General features: G+C 53.6%; 2 protein-coding genes across 5 annotated transcripts in view; one reads left to right on the top strand and one right to left on the bottom strand.

Annotated features, from left to right (window-relative positions):
- Window positions 1-21,848, bottom strand: part of LOC139232721 (eukaryotic translation initiation factor 4E type 2-like) — a 104,446-nt gene that overhangs the window by 23,658 nt on the left and 58,940 nt on the right. The window lies entirely within an intron of this gene.
- Window positions 1-21,848, top strand: part of chrne (cholinergic receptor, nicotinic, epsilon) — a 42,947-nt gene that overhangs the window by 11,009 nt on the left and 10,090 nt on the right. For 3 of the 4 annotated variants that reach the window (XM_070863222.1, XM_070863220.1, XM_070863223.1), the window contains 8 exons: window positions 1,956-2,000; window positions 4,009-4,118; window positions 4,941-5,096; window positions 7,663-7,760; window positions 10,981-11,181; window positions 12,544-12,658; window positions 16,684-16,798; window positions 21,580-21,787. In XM_070863222.1, the coding sequence (XP_070719323.1) occupies window positions 1,956-2,000; window positions 4,009-4,118; window positions 4,941-5,096; window positions 7,663-7,760; window positions 10,981-11,181; window positions 12,544-12,658; window positions 16,684-16,798; window positions 21,580-21,787 (1,048 nt within the window). The remainder of the gene's footprint in view (window positions 1-1,955; window positions 2,001-4,008; window positions 4,119-4,940; window positions 5,097-7,662; window positions 7,761-10,980; window positions 11,182-12,543; window positions 12,659-16,683; window positions 16,799-21,579; window positions 21,788-21,848) is intronic. The other variant, XM_070863221.1, reaches the window with a different exon arrangement.

Raw genomic sequence — 21,848 nt, 5'->3', positions numbered from 1 at the left:
GATGGTCCATGGAGTATCTGACAGTGTAGAGATGGTCCATGGAGTATCTGACAGTGTAGAGATGGTCCATGGAGTATCTGGCAGTGTAGAGATGGTCCATGGAGTATCTGACAGTGTTGAGATGGTCCATGGAGTATCTGACAGCGTAGAGATGGTCCATGGAGTATCTGACAGTGTAGAGATGGTCCGTGGAGTATCTAGCAGTGTAGAGATGGTCCATGGAGTATCTGACAGTGTAGAGATGGTCCATGGAGTATCTGACAGTGTAGAGATGGTCCATGGAGTATCTGACAGTGTAGAGATGGTCCATGGAGTATCTGACAGTGTAGAGATGGTCCATGGAGTATCTGACAGTGTAGAGATGGTCCATGGAGTATCTGGCAGTGTAGAGATGGTCCATGGCGTATCTGACAGTGTAGAGATGGTCCATGGAGTATCTGACAGTGTAGAGATGGTCCATGGAGTATCTGACAGTGTAGAGATGGTCCATGAAGTATCTGACAGTGTAGAGATGGTCCATGGAGTATCTGACAGTGTAGAGATGGTCCATGGAGTATCTGACAGTGTAGAGATGGTCCATGGAGTATCTGGCAGTGTAGAGATGGTCCATGGCGTATCTGACAGTGTAGAGATGGTCCATGGAGTATCTGACAGTGTAGAGATGGTCCATGAAGTATCTGGCAGTGTAGAGATGGTCCATGGAGTATCTGACAGTGTAGAGATGGTCCATGGAGTATCTGACAGTGTAGAGATGGTCCATGGAGTATCTGGCAGTGTAGAGATGGTCCATGGAGTATCTGACAGTGTTGAGATGGTCCATGGAGTATCTGACAGTGTAGAGATGGTCCATGGAGTATCTGACAGTGTAGAGATGGTCCATGAAGTATCTGACAGTGTAGAGATGGTCCATGGAGTATCTGACAGTGTAGAGATGGTCCATGGAGTATCTGACAGTGTAGAGATGGTCCATGAAGTATCTGACAGTGTAGAGATGGTCCATGGAGTATCTGACAGTGTAGAGATGGTCCATGGAGTATCTAGCAGTGTAGAGATGGTCCATGGAGTATCTGACAGTGTAGAGATGGTCCATGGAGTATCTGACAGTGTAGAGATGGTCCATGGAGTATCTGACAGTGTAGAGATGGTCCATGGAGTATCTGACAGTGTAGAGATGGTCCATGGAGTATCTGACAGTGTAGAGATGGTCCATGGAGTATCTGACAGTGTAGAGATGGTCCATGGAGTATCTGGCAGTGTAGAGATGGTCCATGGAGTATCTGACAGTGTAGAGATGGTCCATGGAGTATCTGGCAGTGTAGAGATGGTCCATGGAGTATCTGACAGTGTAGAGATGGTCCATGGAGTATCTGGCAGTGTAGAGATGGTCCATGGAGTATCTGACAGTGTAGAGATGGTCCATGAAGTATCTGGCAGTGTAGAGATGGTCCATGGAGTATCTGACAGTGTAGAGATGGTCCATGGAGTATCTGACAGTGTAGAGATGGTCCATGGAGTATCTGACAGTGTAGAGATGGTCCATGGAGTATCTGGCAGTGTAGAGATGGTCCATGGAGTATCTGACAGTGTAGAGATGGTCCATGGAGTATCTGGCAGTGTAGAGATGGTCCATGGAGTATCTGACAGTGTAGAGATGGTCCATGGAGTATCTGACAGTGTAGAGATAGTCCATGGAGTATCTGGCAGTGTAGAGATGGTCCATGGAGTATCTGGCAGTGTAGAGATGGTCCATGAAGTATCTGGCAGTGTAGAGATGGTCCATGGAGTATCTGGCAGTGTAGAGATGGTCCATGGAGTATCTGACAGTGTAGAGATGGTCCATGAATTCCCTGATTCTACTAAGAGAGCATGAGCCAATGTGCTCAGTTTCCTTCCAGAAACGTTCACCAACACTTCACACACACAGAGTGACATTTGTTTTAATTATTCCCAAACAGAATGAAAAGGAGGAGACACTTACCACAAACGTCTGGGTTGAAATCGTAAGTATTGTGTGGTGCAGCCCCGTGGCAGAAAGGTTAGAGCGTGTGCTGACTGTGTTTGTTGTGGTAACTGGCCCTATCCCACTCTACCTCCCCGAGCTTTCTCCCGTAGAGCTTTATGCTTGTGGTTCATTGATCCTGAAAGGTTGGAGCAGCTGGGAAGTGAAAAGTTGGGAGTTTAGAAGGCACCGTTAACCCCAGGGGCTGAATTCTAATCTTTTTAAAAAAACAAACAATTTCTTCCTCCAAAGGCTCAGGCACCTGCTATTCGACATAAGTGAGCCCAAACAGTGAGTGTTGGCAGGCTGTTCAACTGTGGAGGCAGCTCACTTTATCAACATCCACCAACAGCACTTTCCAAATTGCTGTTTAGTCATCAGGAATAGGAATCCTAGCTGATTCCCCCCCCCCCCCCACTCTCGGTACCCCCCCCCCCCCCCCGCCTTCCGCCCCAGCTAAGGGGTATGAAGGCTCCTACCTTCTGCGGGGCTGTGATCAGTTAATCAGTGCAGACCCCGAGCGTCCTAGTCTGTGCGGCTCAGTTCAACACTTGCCCATTCTCCTCTTTGTGTCATTACTGGGTCAGAAGGCCAACAGGCAAACCTGTTCCCAGGATAGATGTAAGGGGTGCCACTCCCTCTGATTTGCTCCCCTTAATGGCCATTCCGGTACCAGGGAGCAGGAAAGTAAACATATGGAGCACTGCCCTTTCACTCCATCGGGCCCACTCAGAGAGAGAGAGAGACACACACAGAGATTGTGATATCTTTACAGAGACCACGTACAACACACAGCCTGCAAGATGGCGCCTTAACAGAGACCACATGACCTTTTATTGTTGTTACATTAGTAGTTCACTAAGTGGAGCTCTATAACAGAGATAAACAGAGACAGAGGGACAGACAGAGTGACAGTCAGACACAGCGAGAGACAGAGACATGAAGACAGAGAGAGAAAATACCTAAGGAGAAAGAGAGACAGAGATAAAAATGACAGAGAAAGAGAGAGACAGACAGAGAGAGACAGAAAGAGAGACACAAAGACAGAGAGAGAGAGAGAGAAAGACACAGAGATAAAGAGACAGACAGCAAGAAAGAGAGACAGAGAGATATCGACAGAGAAAGAGAGAGAGCGAGAGAGATAGAGAAAGAGAGACAGCAAGAAACAGAGGCGGAGAGAGACGGAGAAACAGTGAGACAATGAGCAAAAGAGACTAAGGTAGAGAGGGAGAGAGAAAAAAGAGGGAGAGAAAGAGAGTGAGAAAAGCGCATTGATAAGAACATAAGAAATAGGAGCAGGAGTAGGCCATAAGGCCCCTTGAGCCTGCTTCGCCATTTAATAAGACCATTGCTGATCTGCTGTCAGCAATCTCCATGGCGTTATACCCCATAACCATCTTTGAGGTATCACCTCGGACAATGCGGCAGCCCATAGTTCGGCCCTGCCGTGTCCCTGTGGCCTAATCCCCTCAAACTGCTTCCCCCAGCCCTAGAGAGGACAGGGAGGGGCTGATCCTGACTGTGGTCGACAGCGAAAAGCCGTTTGTTAAACCACCTGTCCACATTTCCGTTTCGAACGACCAACAGAAACGGAATGCAACGTAAATCAGAAGCTAGTTCAGTCGGTAGGCACAGAGTAAAACGTGAAATCACAGGAAGCAAAGCAAGAGGATACACAAACAGAAAGAAACAGTGATGAAAGAAAAAAACTGGGCCAAACTGCCTCGAGACGAGTATCCCAGAGGGGGGTGGGGGTCTGGAACTCACGGCCTGAAAGGGTGGTAGAGGCAGAAACCCTCACCACATTTAGAAACTACCTGGATGTACACCTGAAGTGCCTTAACCCACAGGGCTACGGACCGAGAGCTGGGAAATGGGATTAGGCTGGGTAGCTCTTGGTCGGCCGGTGCGGACACGATGGGCCGAATGGCCTCCTTCTGTGCTGTAAATTTCTCTGATTCTATGAAAATGTTTGATATCGGCTCTTTTCTATTTCCTTGTTCGAGTAGCAATGGAATGATTATCGCTTAGCTTGGAACAAGTCCGAATATGATGGCATTGACTTGGTCAGAATCCCTTCTGACATGGTCTGGCTTCCCGAAATCGTCCTGGAGAACAAGCGAGTATCCTGTTTATGTGCTTCCCTTGTACAGTCACTTCCCAGCTCACTATTGTCCTATAACACCTTCTCAGCTCACTATTATCCTGTGTGTAACACACTCCCATCTCACAATTATCCTGTGTGTAATACACTCCCAGCTCACTATTATCCTGTGTGTAATACACTCCCAGCTCACTATTATGCTGTAACACCCTCCCATCTCACAATTATCCTGTGTGTAATACACTCCCAGCTCACTATTATCCTGTGTGTAATACACTCCCAGCTCACTATTATGCTGTAACACCCTCCCAGCTCACTATTATCCTGTAACACACCCCCAGCTCACTAATATCCTGTGTGTAATACACTCCCGGCTCACTATAATCCTGTAACACCCTCCCAGCTCACTATTATCCTGTGTGTAACACCCTCCTAGCTCACTATTATCCTATAACACACCAAGCTCACTATTATCTTGTGACACACTCCCAGCTCACTATTATCCGGTGTGTGACACCCTCCCAGCTCACTATTATCCTGTGTGTAACTCACTCCCAGCTCACTATTATCCTGTAACACTCTCTCAGCTCACTATTATCCGATGTGTACCCCAGCTCACTATTATCCTGTGTGGAACACACTCTCAGCTCACTATTATCCGGCGTGTGACACCCTCCCAGTTCACTATTATCCTGTGTGTAACACACTCCCAGCTCACTATTATCCTGTAACACACCCCCAGCTCACGACTATCGTGTGACATTATCACAATGATCGAAGATCTTGCAGTGTTCTGACCTCTGCGTTCTCTCTCTCTCCCCCCCCCCCTCTCTGTAGCGTTGACGGTCAGTTTGAAATCGCTTACTACGCTAATGTACTTGTCTATGAAGGTGGCGACATATACTGGCTGCCACCTGCTATATATCGAAGCGCCTGTCCTATCGCCGTGACATATTTCCCCTTCGACTGGCAAAACTGTTCCCTCGTCTTCAGGTAAAGTGCCCAAGACAAGCATTAGCTCCAAGGTAAAGTGGAGGTGACTGAACACCACAACACACCACAGACGGGTTTATTCACCCCCAAACTCCTGTCCACTCGAGCCGCCGCTGAGTCGATGCAAATGTCCACGGCCGCTCCCTATTCAATTGGTTGCGATGCCTCAATCTTCAGCTCTTTGTCCTCTGATTGGCCAACATTTTAGGTATTGAATGCAGTAGTTTAAAAAGTAAGAAAGTCCTTTGCATTTCTATAGCACTCTTCACAACCTCAGGTCACACCAAAGTGCTTCATAACCAATCCAAAGACGTGAGCACACAATCCAGGCTGACACTCCCAGTGCAGTACTGTCGGAGGGGCAGTAGTGAGGGAGTGCCATACTGTCGGAGGGGCAGTACTGAGGGAGCGCCATACTGTCGGAGGGGCGGTACTGAGGGAGCACCGCACTGTCAGAGGGGCAGTACTGAGGGAGTGCCATACTGTCGGAGGGGCGGTACTGAGGGAGCGCCGCACTGTCAGAGGGGCAGTACTGAGTGAGCATCGCACTGTCGGAGGTGCAGTGCTGAGGGAGCACCGCACTGTCGGAGGGGCAGTACTGAGGGAGCGCCGCACTGTCGGAGGGGCAGTACTGAGGGAGCGCCGCACTGTCGGAGGGGCAGTGCTGAGGGAGCGACGCACTGTCGGAGGGGCAGTACTGAGGGAGCGCCGCACTGTCGGAGGGGCAGTGCTGAGGGAGCGACGCACTGTCGGAGGGGCAGTACTGAGGGAGCGACGCACTGTCGGAGGGACAATGTTTCAGATGAGACCAAAGTCCTGTCTGCTCTCTCAGGTGGACATAAAAGATCCCATGACACTATTTCTAAAAAAAGCAGGAGAGTTCTCCCCGGTGACCTGGGGCCAATATTTATCCCTCAATCAACATCACTAAAACAGATTATCCGGGTCATTATCACATTGCTGTGTGTGGGAGCTTGCTGTGCACAAATTGGCGTTTCCCACATTACAACAGTGACTACACTCCAAAAGTATTTAATTGGCTGTAAAGCGCTTTAGGACGTCCGGCGGTCATGAAAGGTGCTATATAAATGCAAGTCTTTCTTTCCTGTCCTTTGGGAATTCTGGCACCACTCAGGGGGTTATCAAACCCATCTCGCACCGAAAGCTGAGCAGAGCTCTGTGGTTCGTGAAACAGAAGTCAGGGGAAGTATCCGATTGCGTTCCTTGCAGCCAGTATGTGAGCGGGCTATAAATATCTTTGCAATGCTTTTTATTGGAGACATCTGCCAAGTCCTTGGATGGCTGAGAGGAGTCACAGAGAGGTCACTGGTGACTGAACAGCTTCCAACATGTCTGATCTGCTATGTAATAATGGTGGAGGGGAGAGCGGGAGCTTAACTCTTCCCCACGCAGGTCTACTGCTTACACCAAAGAGTGGTAGGAAGTGGGTTTTGTGTCTCTGAAAAGCAATGCAATGCTCCAAGCTACAGCAACACTCACCCCACACCCTCATCAGAACATCAGAATTAGGAGCAGGAGTCGGCCATTCGGCCCCTCGAGCCTGCTCCGCCATTCAATAAGATCATGGCTGATCCGATCTTGGCCTCAACTCCATTTGTTGCCCATAACCCTTGACCCTCCTGTAGTTCAAGAATCTATCTATCTCCACCTTAAATATATTCAATGTGCCCCCTCAGGAGTTACCATTACTGGTGGTCTGGTGTCTAACATTGGGCCATCTAATGGATGGGTTCAACACTGATGGCCTGACGATCTTTTCACCCTTCTTTGGTTTGTTACCTCCAGACTGGATCATTCCAACGCACTCCTGGCTGGCCTCCCACATTCTACCCTGCACAGGAGCTGATTCAAAACTCGGCTGCCCTGTGTCCTAACTCGCACCGAGTCCCGCTCACCCATCACCCCCTGTGCTCGCTGCCCCGTGTCCTAACTCGCACCCAGTCCCACTCACCCATCACCCCCTGTGCTCGCTGCCCCGTGTCCTAACTCGCACCGAGTCCCGCTCACCCATCACCCCCTGTGCTCACTCCCGGTTAAGCAACGCCTCGATTTCAAAATTCTCATCCTTGTTTACAAATCCCTCCATGGCCCTCGCCCCTCCCTATCTCTGGAATCCCCCTCCAGCCCCACAACCCCCCGAGATATCTGCACTCCTCTAATTCTGCCCTCCTGACCATCCCTGATTATAATCGCTCCACCATCGGTAGCCGTGCCTTCTGTTGCCTGGGCCCCAAGCTCTGGAACTCCCTCCCTAAACCTCTCCGCCTCTCTCTCCTCCTTCAAGACGCTCCTTAAAACCCACCTCTTTGACCAAGCTTTTGGTCACCTGCCCTAATTTGTCCTTATGTGGCTTGGTGTCAATTTTTTTATCACATAACACTCCTGTGAAGCACCTTGGGAAGTTTCCCTACGTTCAAGGCGCTATATAAATACAAGTTGTTGTTGCTCTACGTAAACCAGCTCGGATTGTAAAGCTTTCAGGAATCGAGAAAGAGGTCGGAATTTGTTGCTGAGACAAAGGTACCAAATTGTGTTGTGATTTCAGGTCACAAGCGTACAGCGCCCGTGAAATCAACTTGGAGCTAACGGAAGACGAAGGAAAGGTGATCGAGTGGATCCATACTGATCCTGGTGATTTCACTGGTACAGTTAAATAATCCCACTCCATTTATTTTTCCTTTTTAATTTTGGGCGCTGTAATGTACGCACCTGCGCGCATGCTCACCGGTTTGTTAAGCTGTTGACTCCTGATCTTTGGGCACCCTGTGCGGAGGGGAGCGGGGCAGGTCGGAGGGCCTCCTCGTAGGACTGCTCCTGGGCCTGGCCAAGGGGGGCCATCAGCCGGTCCAGGCAGTGGGCGGTCGAGGGGGTCATTCAACCTGACTGCCTGCCTCTCTTCCGCAGGTACATCCGAGCCAGGGTGTCCCTGGAGATGGAGCACGCAGTGTCCACCGGTACGCTCGCGGCCTTCCGCGAGAGGTGGGCGCCGGAGGGACTGGAGTGCATCATCACAACATAGAATTTTAATTTGATCTAAGTTCCCTTTAAAGTTTTATTTGGAAATGTTGTGTGTTCTAGTGCCCCTTTAATAAAGGGGCACTCAGCTTTATCTGTTTATTTTAGAATAGTTGTAGAGCTGTTGAGTTGGGAGTGGCTTAGCCAGTCACGTAATGTTCACAAGACTCAATAAAACCCCAGGCAGTTGGATTCGGGGGATCCACGATGGGGCTGGTGGTTGTGAGCCTGGTGGATGAACTGGTAATGTGTCGTGTGATAGTTAAACTTTTGCTAATAAACCAACTAGTTCTTAATAGCAAGATGTTGCTATGGATTCTTAAGCAAAGAACCCGTGAAGCAAATACATTACATATGCGAGCTCCAATTTGTTCTTGCAGTGTTCACTGCCCTCAAACATTGCCCATTTAATCCCAGGAAGGATACAGTCTGTCCCCTGCCTGCCCTCTAACCACTCTCACGTGTTCCTGCCTGTTCGGTCATGTTTCCCACGTTGCCCCGAGCTGAGGCCTGCCATGTGACCATTGCTATCCCGGCCCTGCCCTGCCTGTGGTTCTCCAGCTTGAATTAGATTACTGCTTTGCAATCATTCCACAATACCGATTACTGTCTGTATAATTCACTCCCTGGTATCCATCGGTCCCAGTGTGATGTACTCCCAGATATCCATTATTCCACACAGAAAAGTGTCAGCCATGGCTTGTCTCAGAGTCAGAAGGTTGTGGGTTCAAGAACCACTCCAGAGATTTGACCACGAAATATCTAGGCTGACATTCCCAGTGCAGTGCTGAGGGAGTGCCACACTGTCGGAGGGGCAGTACTGAGAGAGCGCCGCACTGTCGGAGGGGCAGTACTGAGGGAGTGCTGCACTGTCGGAGGGGCAGTACTGAGGGAGCGCCGCACTGTCGGAGGGGAAGTACTGAGGGAGAGCCGCACTGTCGGAGGGGCGATACTGAGGGAGCGCTGCACTGTCGGAGAGGCAGTACTGAGGGAGCGCCGCACTGTCGGAGGGGAAGTACCGAGGGAGAGCCGCACTGTCGGAGGAGCAGTACTGAGGGAGTGGCGCACTGTCGGAGGGGCAGTACTGAGGGAGCTCCGCACTGACGGAGGGGCAGTACTGAGGGAGTGCTGCACTGTCGGAGGGGCAGTACTGAGGGAGCGCCGCACTGTCGGAGGGGCAGTACTGAGGGAGTGCTGCACTGTCGGAGGGGCAGTACTGAGGGAATGCTGCACTGTCGGAGGGGCAGTACTGAGGGAGCGCTGCACTGTTGGAGGGGCAGTACTGAGGGAGCGCCGCACTGTCGGAGGGGAAGTACTGAGGGAGAGCCGCACTGTCGGAGGGGCGATACTGAGGGAGCGCTGCACTGTCGGAGAGGCAGTACTGAGGGAGCGCCGCACTGTCGGAGGGGAAGTACTGAGGGAGAGCCGCACTGTCGGAGGGGCGATACTGAGGGAGCGCTGCACTGTCGGAGAGGCAGTACTGAGGGAGCGCCGCACTGTCGGAGGGGAAGTACCGAGGGAGAGCCGCACTGTCGGAGGGGCAGTACTGAGGGAGTACCGCACTATCGGAGGAGCAGTACTGAGGGAGTGGCGCACTGTCGGAGGGGCAGTACTGAGGGAGCTCCGCACTGACGGAGGGGCAGTACTGAGGGAGTGCTGCACTGTCGGAGGGGCAGTACTGAGGGAGCGCCGCACTGTCGGAGGGGCAGTACTGAGGGAGTGCTGCACTGTCGGAGGGGCAGTACTGAGGGAGTGCTGCACTGACGGAGGGGCAGTACTGAGGGAGCGCCGCACTGTCGGAGGGGCAGTACTGAGGGAGCGCCGCACTGTCGGAGGGGGAGTACTGAGGGAGCGCCGCACTGACGGAGGGGTAGTACTGAGGGAGCACCGCAGTGTCGGAGTTGCCGTCTTTCGGATGAGACAAACCGAGGCCCCGTCTGCTCTCAGGTGGATGTAAAAGATCCCATGGTACTATTTTGAAGAAGAACAGGGGAGTTCTCCCCGGTGTCCTGGGGCCAATATTTATCCCTCAATCAACAAAACAAAAACAGATTATGGGAACATTATCTCATTGCTGTGTGTGGGAGCTTGCTGTGTGTCTGCCGCGATTCCTACATTACAACAGTGACTACACTTCAAAGAAAAAGGTACTTTAAAGTGCTTTGGGACGTCCGGTGGTTGTGAAAGGTGCTATAGAAATGTAAGTGTTTTCACTCCCAGATAGCCATTAGAAGGTTCACTCGGTTGATTCCGGGGATGAAGGGGTCGCCTTATGAGGAAAGGTTGAGCAGGTTGGGCCTGTACTCATTGGAGTTTAGAAGAATGAGAGGTGATCTTATTGAAACGTGTAAGATTCTGAGGGGGCTTGACACGGTGGATGCAGAGAGGATGTTTCCACTGATGGGGGAATCTAGAACTAGGGGGCATCGTTTCAGAATAAGGGGCCACCCATTTAAAACTGAGATGAGGAGGAATTTCTTCTCTCAGAGGGTGGTAAATCTGTGGAATTCTCTGCCCCAGAGAGCTGTGGAGGCTGGGTCATTGAATATATTTAAGGTGGAGATAGACAGATATTTGAGCGATAAGGGAGTGAAGGGTTATGGGGAGCGGGCGGGGAAGTGGAGTTGAAGCCAAGATCAGATCAGCCATGATCGTATTAAATGGCGGAGCAGGCTCGAGGGGCCGAATGGCCGACTCCTGCTCCTATTTCTGATGTTCTTATTAGGGTCTATGTAACTCACTTGTAACTGTGTAACTATATAAAGCTATCCTTCAGGGTAGAATTGATCAAATTTAGTATCCAAGGGTAACCATTTAAAACAAAAATACTATTCTTTTTCTTTGCCAGAAAACGGTGAATGGACAATAAAGCATAAGCCAGCAAAGAAGAACTTTAACAGGCAGTTCACAGTGGATGACATCGAGTACCAGGAGATTATCTTCTTCCTGATTATCCAGAGGAAGCCCCTCTTCTACATCATTAACATCATTGCCCCATGTGTCCTCATCTCCTCACTGGTGGTCCTCGTCTATTTCCTGCCCGCCCAAGGTAAAGGGGCAACATTTTTGGGGGCCGAAATCATCCCTCGCCCCGATTGGGGGCGATAACCTTCTCGAGGCCCGAGACTTCCTGCGCTGGTCCCGGAAGTCACGCCCCCCCCCCCCACCCCCCCAAGCGACGTGGAATTGGGCTGCGTGCCCCCCTCAAAGGCAGCGTGGCGCTGAGTTCAAGCGCCAAGCGGGGTGGGAAGAACCCGTTTCGCCCAGCGGCTGGTTAGGATGTAATCTGCTGCCCAAGGGGCCGGTGGAGGCAGATTCAACTGCCTGATCAAATCTCAGGTCCAGGGGAGCGCAGACATCTCGGGGGGAGGCGGGGGGTGGGGGGGGGGGGGAGAGATTGTGGGGCTTGAGGGGGTTACAGAGCTAGGGAGGTGCGAGAGCCATGGAGGAATTTGTAAATAAGGATGAGAATTTTGAAATCGGGGCATCAGTGTAGGTCAGTGAGCAGCGGATAAGATAAAATGTAAGAGGTTTAAGATGGAGAGAAGGAGAAACGATTTAACAGGGAGGTTTGCAGAACGCACGGCCGGAGTTACTAATTGATGCAGAGACCGTGTCAAGGTTTAAGAATAGATTAGATAGCTGGTTGAAGGAAAGGGCTATGGAGACAGAGTGGGGCATGTGGAGGATAAACGGACTGGTTGGGCCGATCGGCCGGCTTCCGTGTTGCAATGTTTATGTAATTATGGAACTCGGTGAAATCCTGGTGATAAAAAGTATTTAGTACCTTTACCTGTATAAAACACTGGTTCGGCCCCAACTGGGGCATTGTGTCCAATTCTGGGCCCCGCACTTTAGGAAGGATGTGAAGGCCTTAGAGAGGGGGCAGAAAAGATTTACCAGAATGGTCCCAGGGACGAGGGACTTCAGTTACGTGGAGAGACTGGAGAAGCTGGGGTTGTTCTCCTCGGAGCAGAGAAGGTTGAGAGGAGATTTGATCGAGGTGTTCAAAATCATGAGGGGTCTGGACAGAGTAGATCGAGAGAAACTGTTCCCATTGGTGGAAGGGTCGGGAACCAGAGGGACACAGATTTAAGGCGATTGGCAGAAGAACCAAAGGCGACTCGAGGGAAAACGTTTTCACGCAGCGAGTGGTTAGGATCTGGAATGCGCTGCCTGAGAGGGTGGTGGAGGCAGACTCAATTGTGGCTTTCAAAAGGGAGTTGGATAAATACCTGCAGGAAAAAACATTGCAGGGCTCCGGGGAAAGGGTGGGGGAGTGGGACTGGCCGCAGGGGTCTTGCAGAGAGCCGGCACGGGCTCGATGGGCCCAATGGCCTCCTGTGCTGTAACCGTTCTCTGATACTATGATCTAATTAAAGTTTTCTTTAATTTTTTTTAATATATGAAGCTGGGGGTCAAAAATGTACACTTTCCGTATCTGTACTGCTGGCCCAGACCATCTTCCTGTTCCTGATTGCACAGAAGATTCCGGAAACATCGCTGAATGTTCCACTCATTGGAAAGTAAGTGCCATATGTCTCACTTCTCCAGTCGCTGGTTGTTGGGATTGGAATCCCGTTCAATCCCACCCCACCCCCTCCTCTCCCCCAGAGTCCCAATCAACAACATCTGGGGTAGTATAGGCCGCGGACTGAAAGAATCAGGGTTCATGAGAACATAAGAAATAGGAGCAGGAGTCGGCCATTCGGCCCCTCGAGCCTGCTCCGCCATTTAATAAGATCATGGCTGATCCGATCATGGACTCAGGTCCACTTCCCCGCCCGCTCCCCATAACCCTTCACTCCCTTATCGTTCAAAAATCTGTCTATCTCCACCTCAAATATATTCAATGTCCCAGCCTCCACAGCTCTCTGGGGCAGAGAATTCCACAGATTTACAACCCTCTGAGAGAAGAAATTTCTCCTCATCTCAGTTTTAAATGGGCGGCCCCTTATTCTGAAACGATGCCCCCTAGTTCTAGTCTCCCCCACGAGGGGAAACATCCTCTCTGCATCTATCCTGTCCAGCCCCCCTCAGAGTCTTATACGTTTCAATAAGATCACCTCTCATTCTTCTAAACTCCAATGAGTAGAGGCCCAACCTCCTCAATCTTTCCTCATAAGTCAACCCCCTCATCTCAGGAATCAACCGAGTGAACCTTCGCTGAACTGCCTCCAATGCAAGTATATCCCTCCTTAAACAAGGGTTGTCGGGCTGGAGGAGGTTTACAGGGACAGGGAGGGGGTGCGGGCCGTGGAGGGAACGGAACGTGAGGCTTTAACATCCTCGAGATCACCACTTCAAATCCCAGCAGGTTATAAAAGTAAAATTGTATAAATCTGCTAATCTGTGGGCGAACACCGGATACATGAAGGTGCTGGACTGGAAAGATGTGCCATTCTGATCCTCTCTCAATGCCCTCTGAAGCGACCTAGCAAGCTGAAGGCGGGAAATAGGGAGTGTGCCAACGTATACCCTTTCCTTCCGTAACATTAGCACTTGTGGAGATCTCAAGTTATTTCCGCAGCAGATGTTACCGTAAGCCAGAGTCCCAAAGGGGAAAGACAACTGCGGCGTTTCCACTGCCTGCTTTTAAAGAACTTATTAATAGTAGCCACTCTTTGCAGTATTGGGCATTGGAAAGAGCTGAACTGGATTGGCTCATCCTTTGCGTACCTATGTAAACAGACCGGCAACGATCGTAACTCCCTGAGGCACTTACCCACAGCACTCCTGGTATTTGTACCAGTGGGTGTCTCCCCATGGGTCAGTTTGGATCATGTGTCAGCAGCTTCGGTGGGGGTGGGGGGGGAGAAATTGTAACCAATCGCTCCCGGTGCCCACCGCACCTGCTCACACATACACACGCAGGAAACCTGCTTCATTTCTCTCCTTCCTAGCTCAGGAAAATTTAATGGTAGCACTCTCTCTCGTCTCTGAGTCAGAGGTCGTGGGTTCAAGGGCCACACCAGGGAATTGAGCACAGAAATCCAGGCTGACACTGCCGGTGGAGTACTGAGGGAGTGCTGCACTGTCAGAGGTGGGGTCTATCAGACGGCTGCCCTCTCAGGTGGACGTAAACAATCCCGCGGCACTATATCGAAGAAGAGCATCAGAGAGAAGTTCTCCCCAGTGACCTGGACAATATTAATCCTTCAACCGACATCGCTACAATTCTCAACCTGCCATGGTGCGACTTGAACTCGGGGATTACTGGTCCAGCAGCATCATCGCCATACTATTGTAAAGTCAGTGAATCAGTTAAACGTCTCATCCGCAAGATGGTACCTCGGACAGTGCAGCACTCCCTCAGTACTGCCCCTCCGACAGTGCGGCACTCCCTCAGTACTGCCCCTCCGACAGTGCGGCACTCCCTCAGTACTGCCCCTCCGACAGTGCGGCGCTCCCTCAGTACTGCCCCTCCGACAGTGCGGCGCTCCCTCAGTACTGCCCCTCCGACAGTGCGGCACTCCCTCAGTACTGCCCCTCCGACAGTGCGGCACTCCCTCAGTACTGCCCTTCCGAAAGTGTGGCGCTCCCTCAGCACTGCCCCTCCGACAGTGCGGCACTCCCTCAGCACTCCCCCTCCGACAGTGCGGCGCTCCCTCAGCACTCCCCCTCCGACAGTGCGGCACTCCCTCAGTACTGCCCCTCCGACAGTGCGGCGCTCCCTCAGTACTGCCCCTCCGACAGTGCGGCGCTCCCTCAGTACTGCCCCTCCGACAGTGCGGCACTCCCTCAGTACTGCCCCTCCGACAGTGCGGGGCTCCCTCAGTACTGCACTGGGAGTGTCGGCCTAGATTTTTGTGCTCGAGTCCCTGGAGTAGGACTTGAACCCACAACCTTCTGACTCAGAGGCGAGAGAGAGTGCTGCCCACTGAGCCACGGCTGACACCATGATTAGAAAGCACCGTTATTTGTCTGGTTTCGGAACAATGGGGAATTCAATTCCGGGATGGTTCGTGGGGAGGGGTGCACAGCTATCAACAGACAACGGCACTCCTCCCGTCGGCCCTGGTTCCTACTTCCAACATACAGAGGGAGAGGTGTCTGACACACAGAGCATGTTGTACTGGCAGGAGAATTTGAACATGCAGCGGATCTCAGCCAAGTCCGACCTTGTCTTCGTCCACATAATACATCTCCAACAAGCGAGCGTCTACCCAACTCCCCTAGTCATTGAACGGCATTACCATCGCTGTATCCCCCACCATCAACATCCTGGGGGTTACCTTTGACCAGAAACTTAACTGGACCAGCCACATAAATACTGTGACTACAAGAGCAGGTCAGAGGCTGGGTATTCTGCGGCCAGTGTCTCACTCCCTGACTCCAGCATCTACAAGACACAAGTCAGGAGTGTGATGGAACACTCCCCACTTGCCTGGATGAGTTGCAGCTCCAACAACACTCGAGAAGCTCGACACCATCCAGGACAAAGCAGCCACTTGATCGACACGCTACCCACCACCTTCAACACTCACTCCCTCCACCACCTTCAACACTCACTCCCTCCACCACCTTCAACACTCACTCCCTCCACCACCTTCAACACTCACTCCCTCCACCACCTTCAACACTCACTCCCTCCACCACCTTCAACACTCACTCCCTCCACCACCTTCAACACTCACTCCCTCCACCACCTTCAACACTCACTCCCTCCACCACCTTCAACACTCACTCCCTCCACCACCTTCAACACTCACTCCCTCCACCACCTTCAACACTCACTCCCTCCACCACCTTCAACACTCACTCCCTCCACCACCTTCAACACTCACTCCCTCCACCACCTTCAACACTCACTCCCTCCACCACCTTCAACACTCACTCCCTCCACCACCTTCAACACTCACTCCCTCCACCACCTTCAACACTCACTCCCTCCACCACCTTCAACACTCCCTCCCTCCACCACCTCCAACACTCACTCCCTCCACCACCTTCAACACTCACTCCCTCCACCACCTTCAACACTCACTCCCTCCACCACCTTCAACACTCACTCCCTCCACCACCTTCAACACTCACTCCCTCCACCACCGGCGCCCCCTGGCTGCAGTGTGTACCATCTACAAGATGCACTGCAGCAACTCGCCAAGGCTTCTTCAGCAGCACCTCCCAAACCCGCGACCTCTACCACCTAGAAGAACAAGGGCAGCAGGCCCATGGGAACACCACCACCTCCACGTTCCCCTCCCAGTCACACACCATCCCGACTGGGAAATATATCGGCCGTTCCTTCATCGTCGCTGGGTCACAATCCTGGAACTCCCTCCCGAACAGCACTGTGGGAGCACCTTCACCACACGGACTGCAGCGGTTCAAGAAGGCGGCTCACCACCACCTCCTCGGGGGGCAATTAGGGGGATGGGGCAATAAATGCCGGCCCTGGCCAGCGACGCCCACATCCCAGGAAGAGTGGCAGTGGTTAGGAGCAGGTCACCCAGCTGAGGGGGATAGTGAGGAGGGTCACCTCCCTTTCCCTCCGGCAGTGTTGCGCTAAGATTCACCGACGTTGACCATCCGACTGATCTCGTTGCAGGTATTTAATGTTTGCGATGGTCGTGTCGACGCTGATTGTCACCAACTGCGTTATCGTCCTGAACGTTTCCCTGAGGACGCCGAACACCCACAGCATGTCGGAGAAGGTCAAACACGTAAGGGACGTCTGCAGTCTGTTTCCCCGCGCGGGCGTTCACACGTGTTTCTCTTCCCCGGATTCACCCTCACACGGGAACCTTAGCCGCTGCTCCGCGCGCACCGTCTCCTCCTGCCAGCAGGTGGCGGCAAGCCACCATGGAGGCGGCTCCAAGTTCTAACTCTGTGGTCGGAGAGGGTCATAAAGGTCCCCCACCCCCCTTCTGCTCTCCCCCCTCCCCCCTCCTCGCCCCCTCTCGGTGGGGCATCTGCTTTACAGCCCCAAACAAAACAAGGACAAATAGATCAGTGTAAAATACCTTAGAATGACACAGCGCAGGAGGAGGCCATTGGGCCCATCGAGCCTGTGCCGGCTCTGTGAGCGAGCGATCCCATCAGTCCCACTCCCCCCGCTCTTTCCCCACAGCCCGGTGAATGTTTCCCCGTCCAGTATTTATCCAATTCCCGGTTTGAAAGTTACTATTGAATCTGCTCCCACCGCCCTTTCAGGCAGCGCGTTCCCGATCACAACAACTCGCTGCGTGAACACATTCTCCCCATCTCCCCCTCTGGTTCCATCGTCGATTATCGTCAATCTGTGTCCCTCTGGTTCCATCGCCGATTATCGTCACTCTGTGTCCCTCTGGTTCCATCGCCGATTATCGTCACTCTGTGTCCCTCTGGTTACCCACCCTCCTGCCCCCGGGAACAGTCCTTATTTTGACTTTGAGCGCTTCTGTTAAATCCCCCTTGCTCCACTCTGAGGGGAATAATCCCAGCATCGCCACTGAACTGACCACCCACATCCCTGGTACCATGCTGGTAAATCTCCACACCCTCTCTCCACAGCCTTCACATCCTTCCTAAAGTGTGGTGCCCGGAACTGGCCACCCTTGCTGTGGCACTCTATGCCTCTGTTAATAAAGCGAAGGATCACGCACGCTCTTTTCACAGCCTTCTCAATTTGTCCTGCCCCCTTCAAAGATTTGGGTAACTATATCCCCAGGTCTCTCAGTTCCTGCAACCCTATCTTGCTGCAGGGCCACATGACTATCTCACTGGGGCTCTCCAAAAGGCTCAGGTGTGGTACTGAGTCACATAAAGTTGAGAAAGATCCCAGTTTTGATCCCGGAGCCGTTCGACGCTGCGGATGGAGCGCGATAACGTATCTCACTGGATTGTAGGGCAGGGTGGGAAATGTAGCTGAGCTGCTCATTCCACATCACTAAGTGGGTGACTCCAAGGTGGAAAATGTGTGTTGGACGTTGGGGCGAGGTCAGGCCTGAGTCCACCTGTCAAAAGCTGGTCAACGCTCACTGGTCCAGGCTCACGCAACAAGGTAGGCACTTGGGCGCGGGTACTGGGCCCCGCGGAACAGGACCCCAGTCAGAGTCAAGTAGAAGGATAAAGAAGTCACCCTGAGAAAGTGGCAGTGGACCTTTTCATTGAACTGCTGTCGTCCATGTGCTGATGGTGCTCCAAGTCAAGATAGTTTGTGACTTAGAAGGGAACTTGTGCTCTCTGGTACCTTTCTCAACTGGTCAGTCATCAAAGGGGATAGAGTATAAAAGCAGAGAAGTCCTGCTACAACTGTACAGGGTATTGGTGAGGCCACACCTCGAGTACTGCGTACAGTTTTGGTCTCCGTACTTAAGGAAGGATAGAAACATAGAAAATAGTTGCAGGAGTCGGCCATTCGGCCCTTCGAGCCTGCACCACCATTCAATACGATCATGGCTGATCATTCACCTCAGTACCCCTTTCCTGCTTTCTCTCCATACCCCTTGATCCCTTTAGCCGTAAGGGCCACATCTAAACTCCCTCTTGAATATATCTAACAAATTGGCCTCAACAACTTTCTGTGGCAGAGAATTCCACAGGTTCACAATTCTCTGGGTGAAGAAGTTTCTCCTCATCTCGGTCCTAAATGGCTTACCCCTTATCCTTAGACTGTGACCCCTGGTTCTGGACTTCCCCAACATCGGGAACATTCTTCCTGCATCTAACCTGTCCAATCCCGTCAGAATTTTATATGTTTCTATGAGATCCCCGCTCATCCTTCTAATGGCTGGCTGGGAGCCCTAGGGTTTTGGTTGTACTGACGAGGTAATCCGGAGACCGGGACTAATAACCTAGAGAAACAAATTCTAATCCCACCACGGCATGCCGGGGAATTTAAATTCAATTCATTAAATAAATCTGGAATAAAAAGCGAGTATCAGCAATGGTGACCATGGAATTACCGGATTGTTAGAAAAACTCCACTGGTTCGCTAATGCCCCTTTAGGGAAGAAAATCTGCCGCCCTTACCTGGTCTGGGCGATATGTGACTCCAGACCCACAGCAATGTGGTTGACCATTAACTGACCCTCTGGAATGGCCCAGCGAGCCTCAGTACCAAACCGTTCCGACAAAGTCAGCGCCGTGGGAGCACCTTCACCACACGGACTGCAGCGGTTCAAGGTGGCTCACCACCACCTTCTCAAGGGGCAATTAGGGGGATGGGCAATAAATGCCGGCCTGGCCAGCGACGGCCCCTCAGTACTGCCCCTCCGACAGTACGGCAATCCCTCAGTACTGCCCCTCCGACAGTGCGGCACTCCCTCAGTACTGCCCCTCCGACAGTGCGGCACTCCCTCAGTACTGCCCCTCCGACAGTGCGGCACTCCCTCAGTACTGCCCCTCCGACAGTGCGGCACTCCCTCAGTACTGCCCCTCCGACAGTGCGGCACTCCCTCAGTACTGCCCCTCCGACAGTGCGGCACTCCCTCAGTACTGTCCCTCCGACAGTGCGGCGCCCCTCAGTACTGCCCCTCCGACAGTGCGGCGCTCCCTCAGTACTGCCCCTCCGACAGTGCGGCACTCCCTCAGTACTGCCCCTCCGACAGTGCGGCACTCCCTCAGTACTGCCCCTCCGACAGTGCGGCACTCCCTCAGTACTGTCCCTCCGACAGTGCGGCGCCCCTCAGTACTGCCCATCCGACAGTGCGGCGCTCCCTCAGTACTGCCCCTCCGACAGTGCGGCACTCCCTCAGTACGGCCCCTCCGACAGTGCGGCGCTCCCTCAGTACTGACCCTCTGACAGTGCGGCGCTCCCTCAGTACCGCCCCTCTGACAGTGCGGTGCTCCATCAGTACTGCCCCTCCGACATTGCGGCCCTCTCTCAGTACTGCCCCTCCGACAGTGCGGCGCTCCCTCAGTACTGCCCCTCCGACAGTGCGGCACTCCCTCAGTACTGCCCCTCCGACAGTGCGGCACTCCCTCAGTACTGCCCCTCCGACAGTGCGGCGCTCCCTCAGTACTGCCCCTCCGACAGTGCGGCACTCCCTCTGTACCGCCCCTCCGACAGTGCAGAGCTCCCTCAGTATCGCCCCTCCGACAGTGCGGCGCTCCCTCAGTACCGCCCCTCCGACAGTGCGGCGCTCCCTCAGTATAGCCCCTCAGATAGTGCGGCACTCCCTCAGTACCGCCCCTCCGACAATGCGGCGCTCCCTCAGTACTGCCCCTCTGACAGTGCGGCGCTCCCTCAGTACTGCCCCTCCGACAGTGCGGCGCTCCCTCAGTACTGCCCCTCCGACAGTGCGGGGCTCCCTCAGTACCGCCCCTCTGACAGTGCGGCGCTCCCTCAGTACTGCCCCTTCGACAGTGCGGCACTCCCTCAGTACCACTCCTCTGACAGTGCGGCGCTCCCCCAGTACCGCCCCTCCGACAGTGCGGCGCTCCCTCAGTACTGCCCCTCCGACAGTGCGGCGCTCCCTCAGTACTGCCCCTCTGACAGTGCGGCGCTCCCTCAGTACTGCCCCTCTGACAGTTCGGCGCTCCCTCAGTACTGCCGCTCCGACAGTGCGGCGCTCCCTCAGTACCGCCCCTCTGACAGTGCGGCGCTCCCTCAGTACCGCCCCTCCGACAGTGCGGCGCTCCCTCAGTACTGCCCCTCTGACAGTGCGGGGCTCCCTCAGTACTGCCCCTCCGACAGTGCGGCACTCCCTCAGTACCGCCCCTCCGACAGTGCGGCGCTCCCTCAGTACTGCCCCTCTGACAGTGCGGGGCTCCCTCAGTACTGCCCCTCCGACAGTGCGGCGCTCCCTCAGTACTGCCCCTCCGACAGTGCGGCGCTCCCTCAGTACCGCCCCTCCGACAGTGCGGCGCTCCCTCAGTACTGCCCCTCCGACAGTGCGGCGCTCCCTCAGTACTGCCCCTCTGACAGTGCGGCGCTCCCTCAGTACTGCCCCTCTGACAGTTCGGCGCTCCCTCAGTACTGCCGCTCCGACAGTGCGGCGCTCCCTCAGTACCGCCCCTCTGACAGTGCGGCGCTCCCTCAGTACCGCCCCTCCGACAGTGCGGCGCTCCCTCAGTACTGCCCCTCTGACAGTGCGGGGCTCCCTCAGTACTGCCCCTCCGACAGTGCGGCACTCCCTCAGTACCGCCCCTCCGACAGTGCGGCGCTCCCTCAGTACTGCCCCTCTGACAGTGCGGGGCTCCCTCAGTACTGCCCCTCCGACAGTGCGGCGCTCCCTCAGTACTGCCCCTCCGACAGTGCGGCGCTCCCTCAGTACCGCCCCTCCGACAGTGCGGCGCTCCCTCAGTGCTGCACTGGAATGTCGGCCTGAATGTTTGTGCTCAAGTCTCTGGAGTGGGACCCGAACCCATGCCCTTCTGACTCAGCGGCGGGAGCACTGGGAGTGCGATAAATGCCGGCCTTGCCAGTGACGCCCACAACCCCGTGACGGAATAAACGAAACAAAGGCCTCTGCCTGTGATTGTCGGCTGGGCCTCACTGAGTTGCGGGTTGTAATTGCAGATGTTCCTGGAGATCCTGCCCCAGTACTTGGGCATGCACTTGGAGTCTTCCGAGGATTCCTGGGACACGCCCCAGCCAAGGCGCCGCAGCTCCTTTGGGATTATGATAAAGGCGGAGGAATATATCTTGAAAAAACCACGGAGTGAACTGATGTTCGAAAGGCAGCGGGACAGACATGGGCTCAAGAGAGCCGACAAGATGGCAGAGGGTAAGATGCGGACGCTGGGATGGGATTCGGATGGCGAGTCCTCAGTCTTTAGATCCTCAGG

The sequence above is a fragment of the Pristiophorus japonicus genome, chromosome 20, assembly GCF_044704955.1.
Source record: "Pristiophorus japonicus isolate sPriJap1 chromosome 20, sPriJap1.hap1, whole genome shotgun sequence".
NCBI lineage: Eukaryota > Metazoa > Chordata > Chondrichthyes > Pristiophoridae > Pristiophorus > Pristiophorus japonicus.
This window is presented reverse-complemented; position numbering and strand designations above follow the sequence as displayed.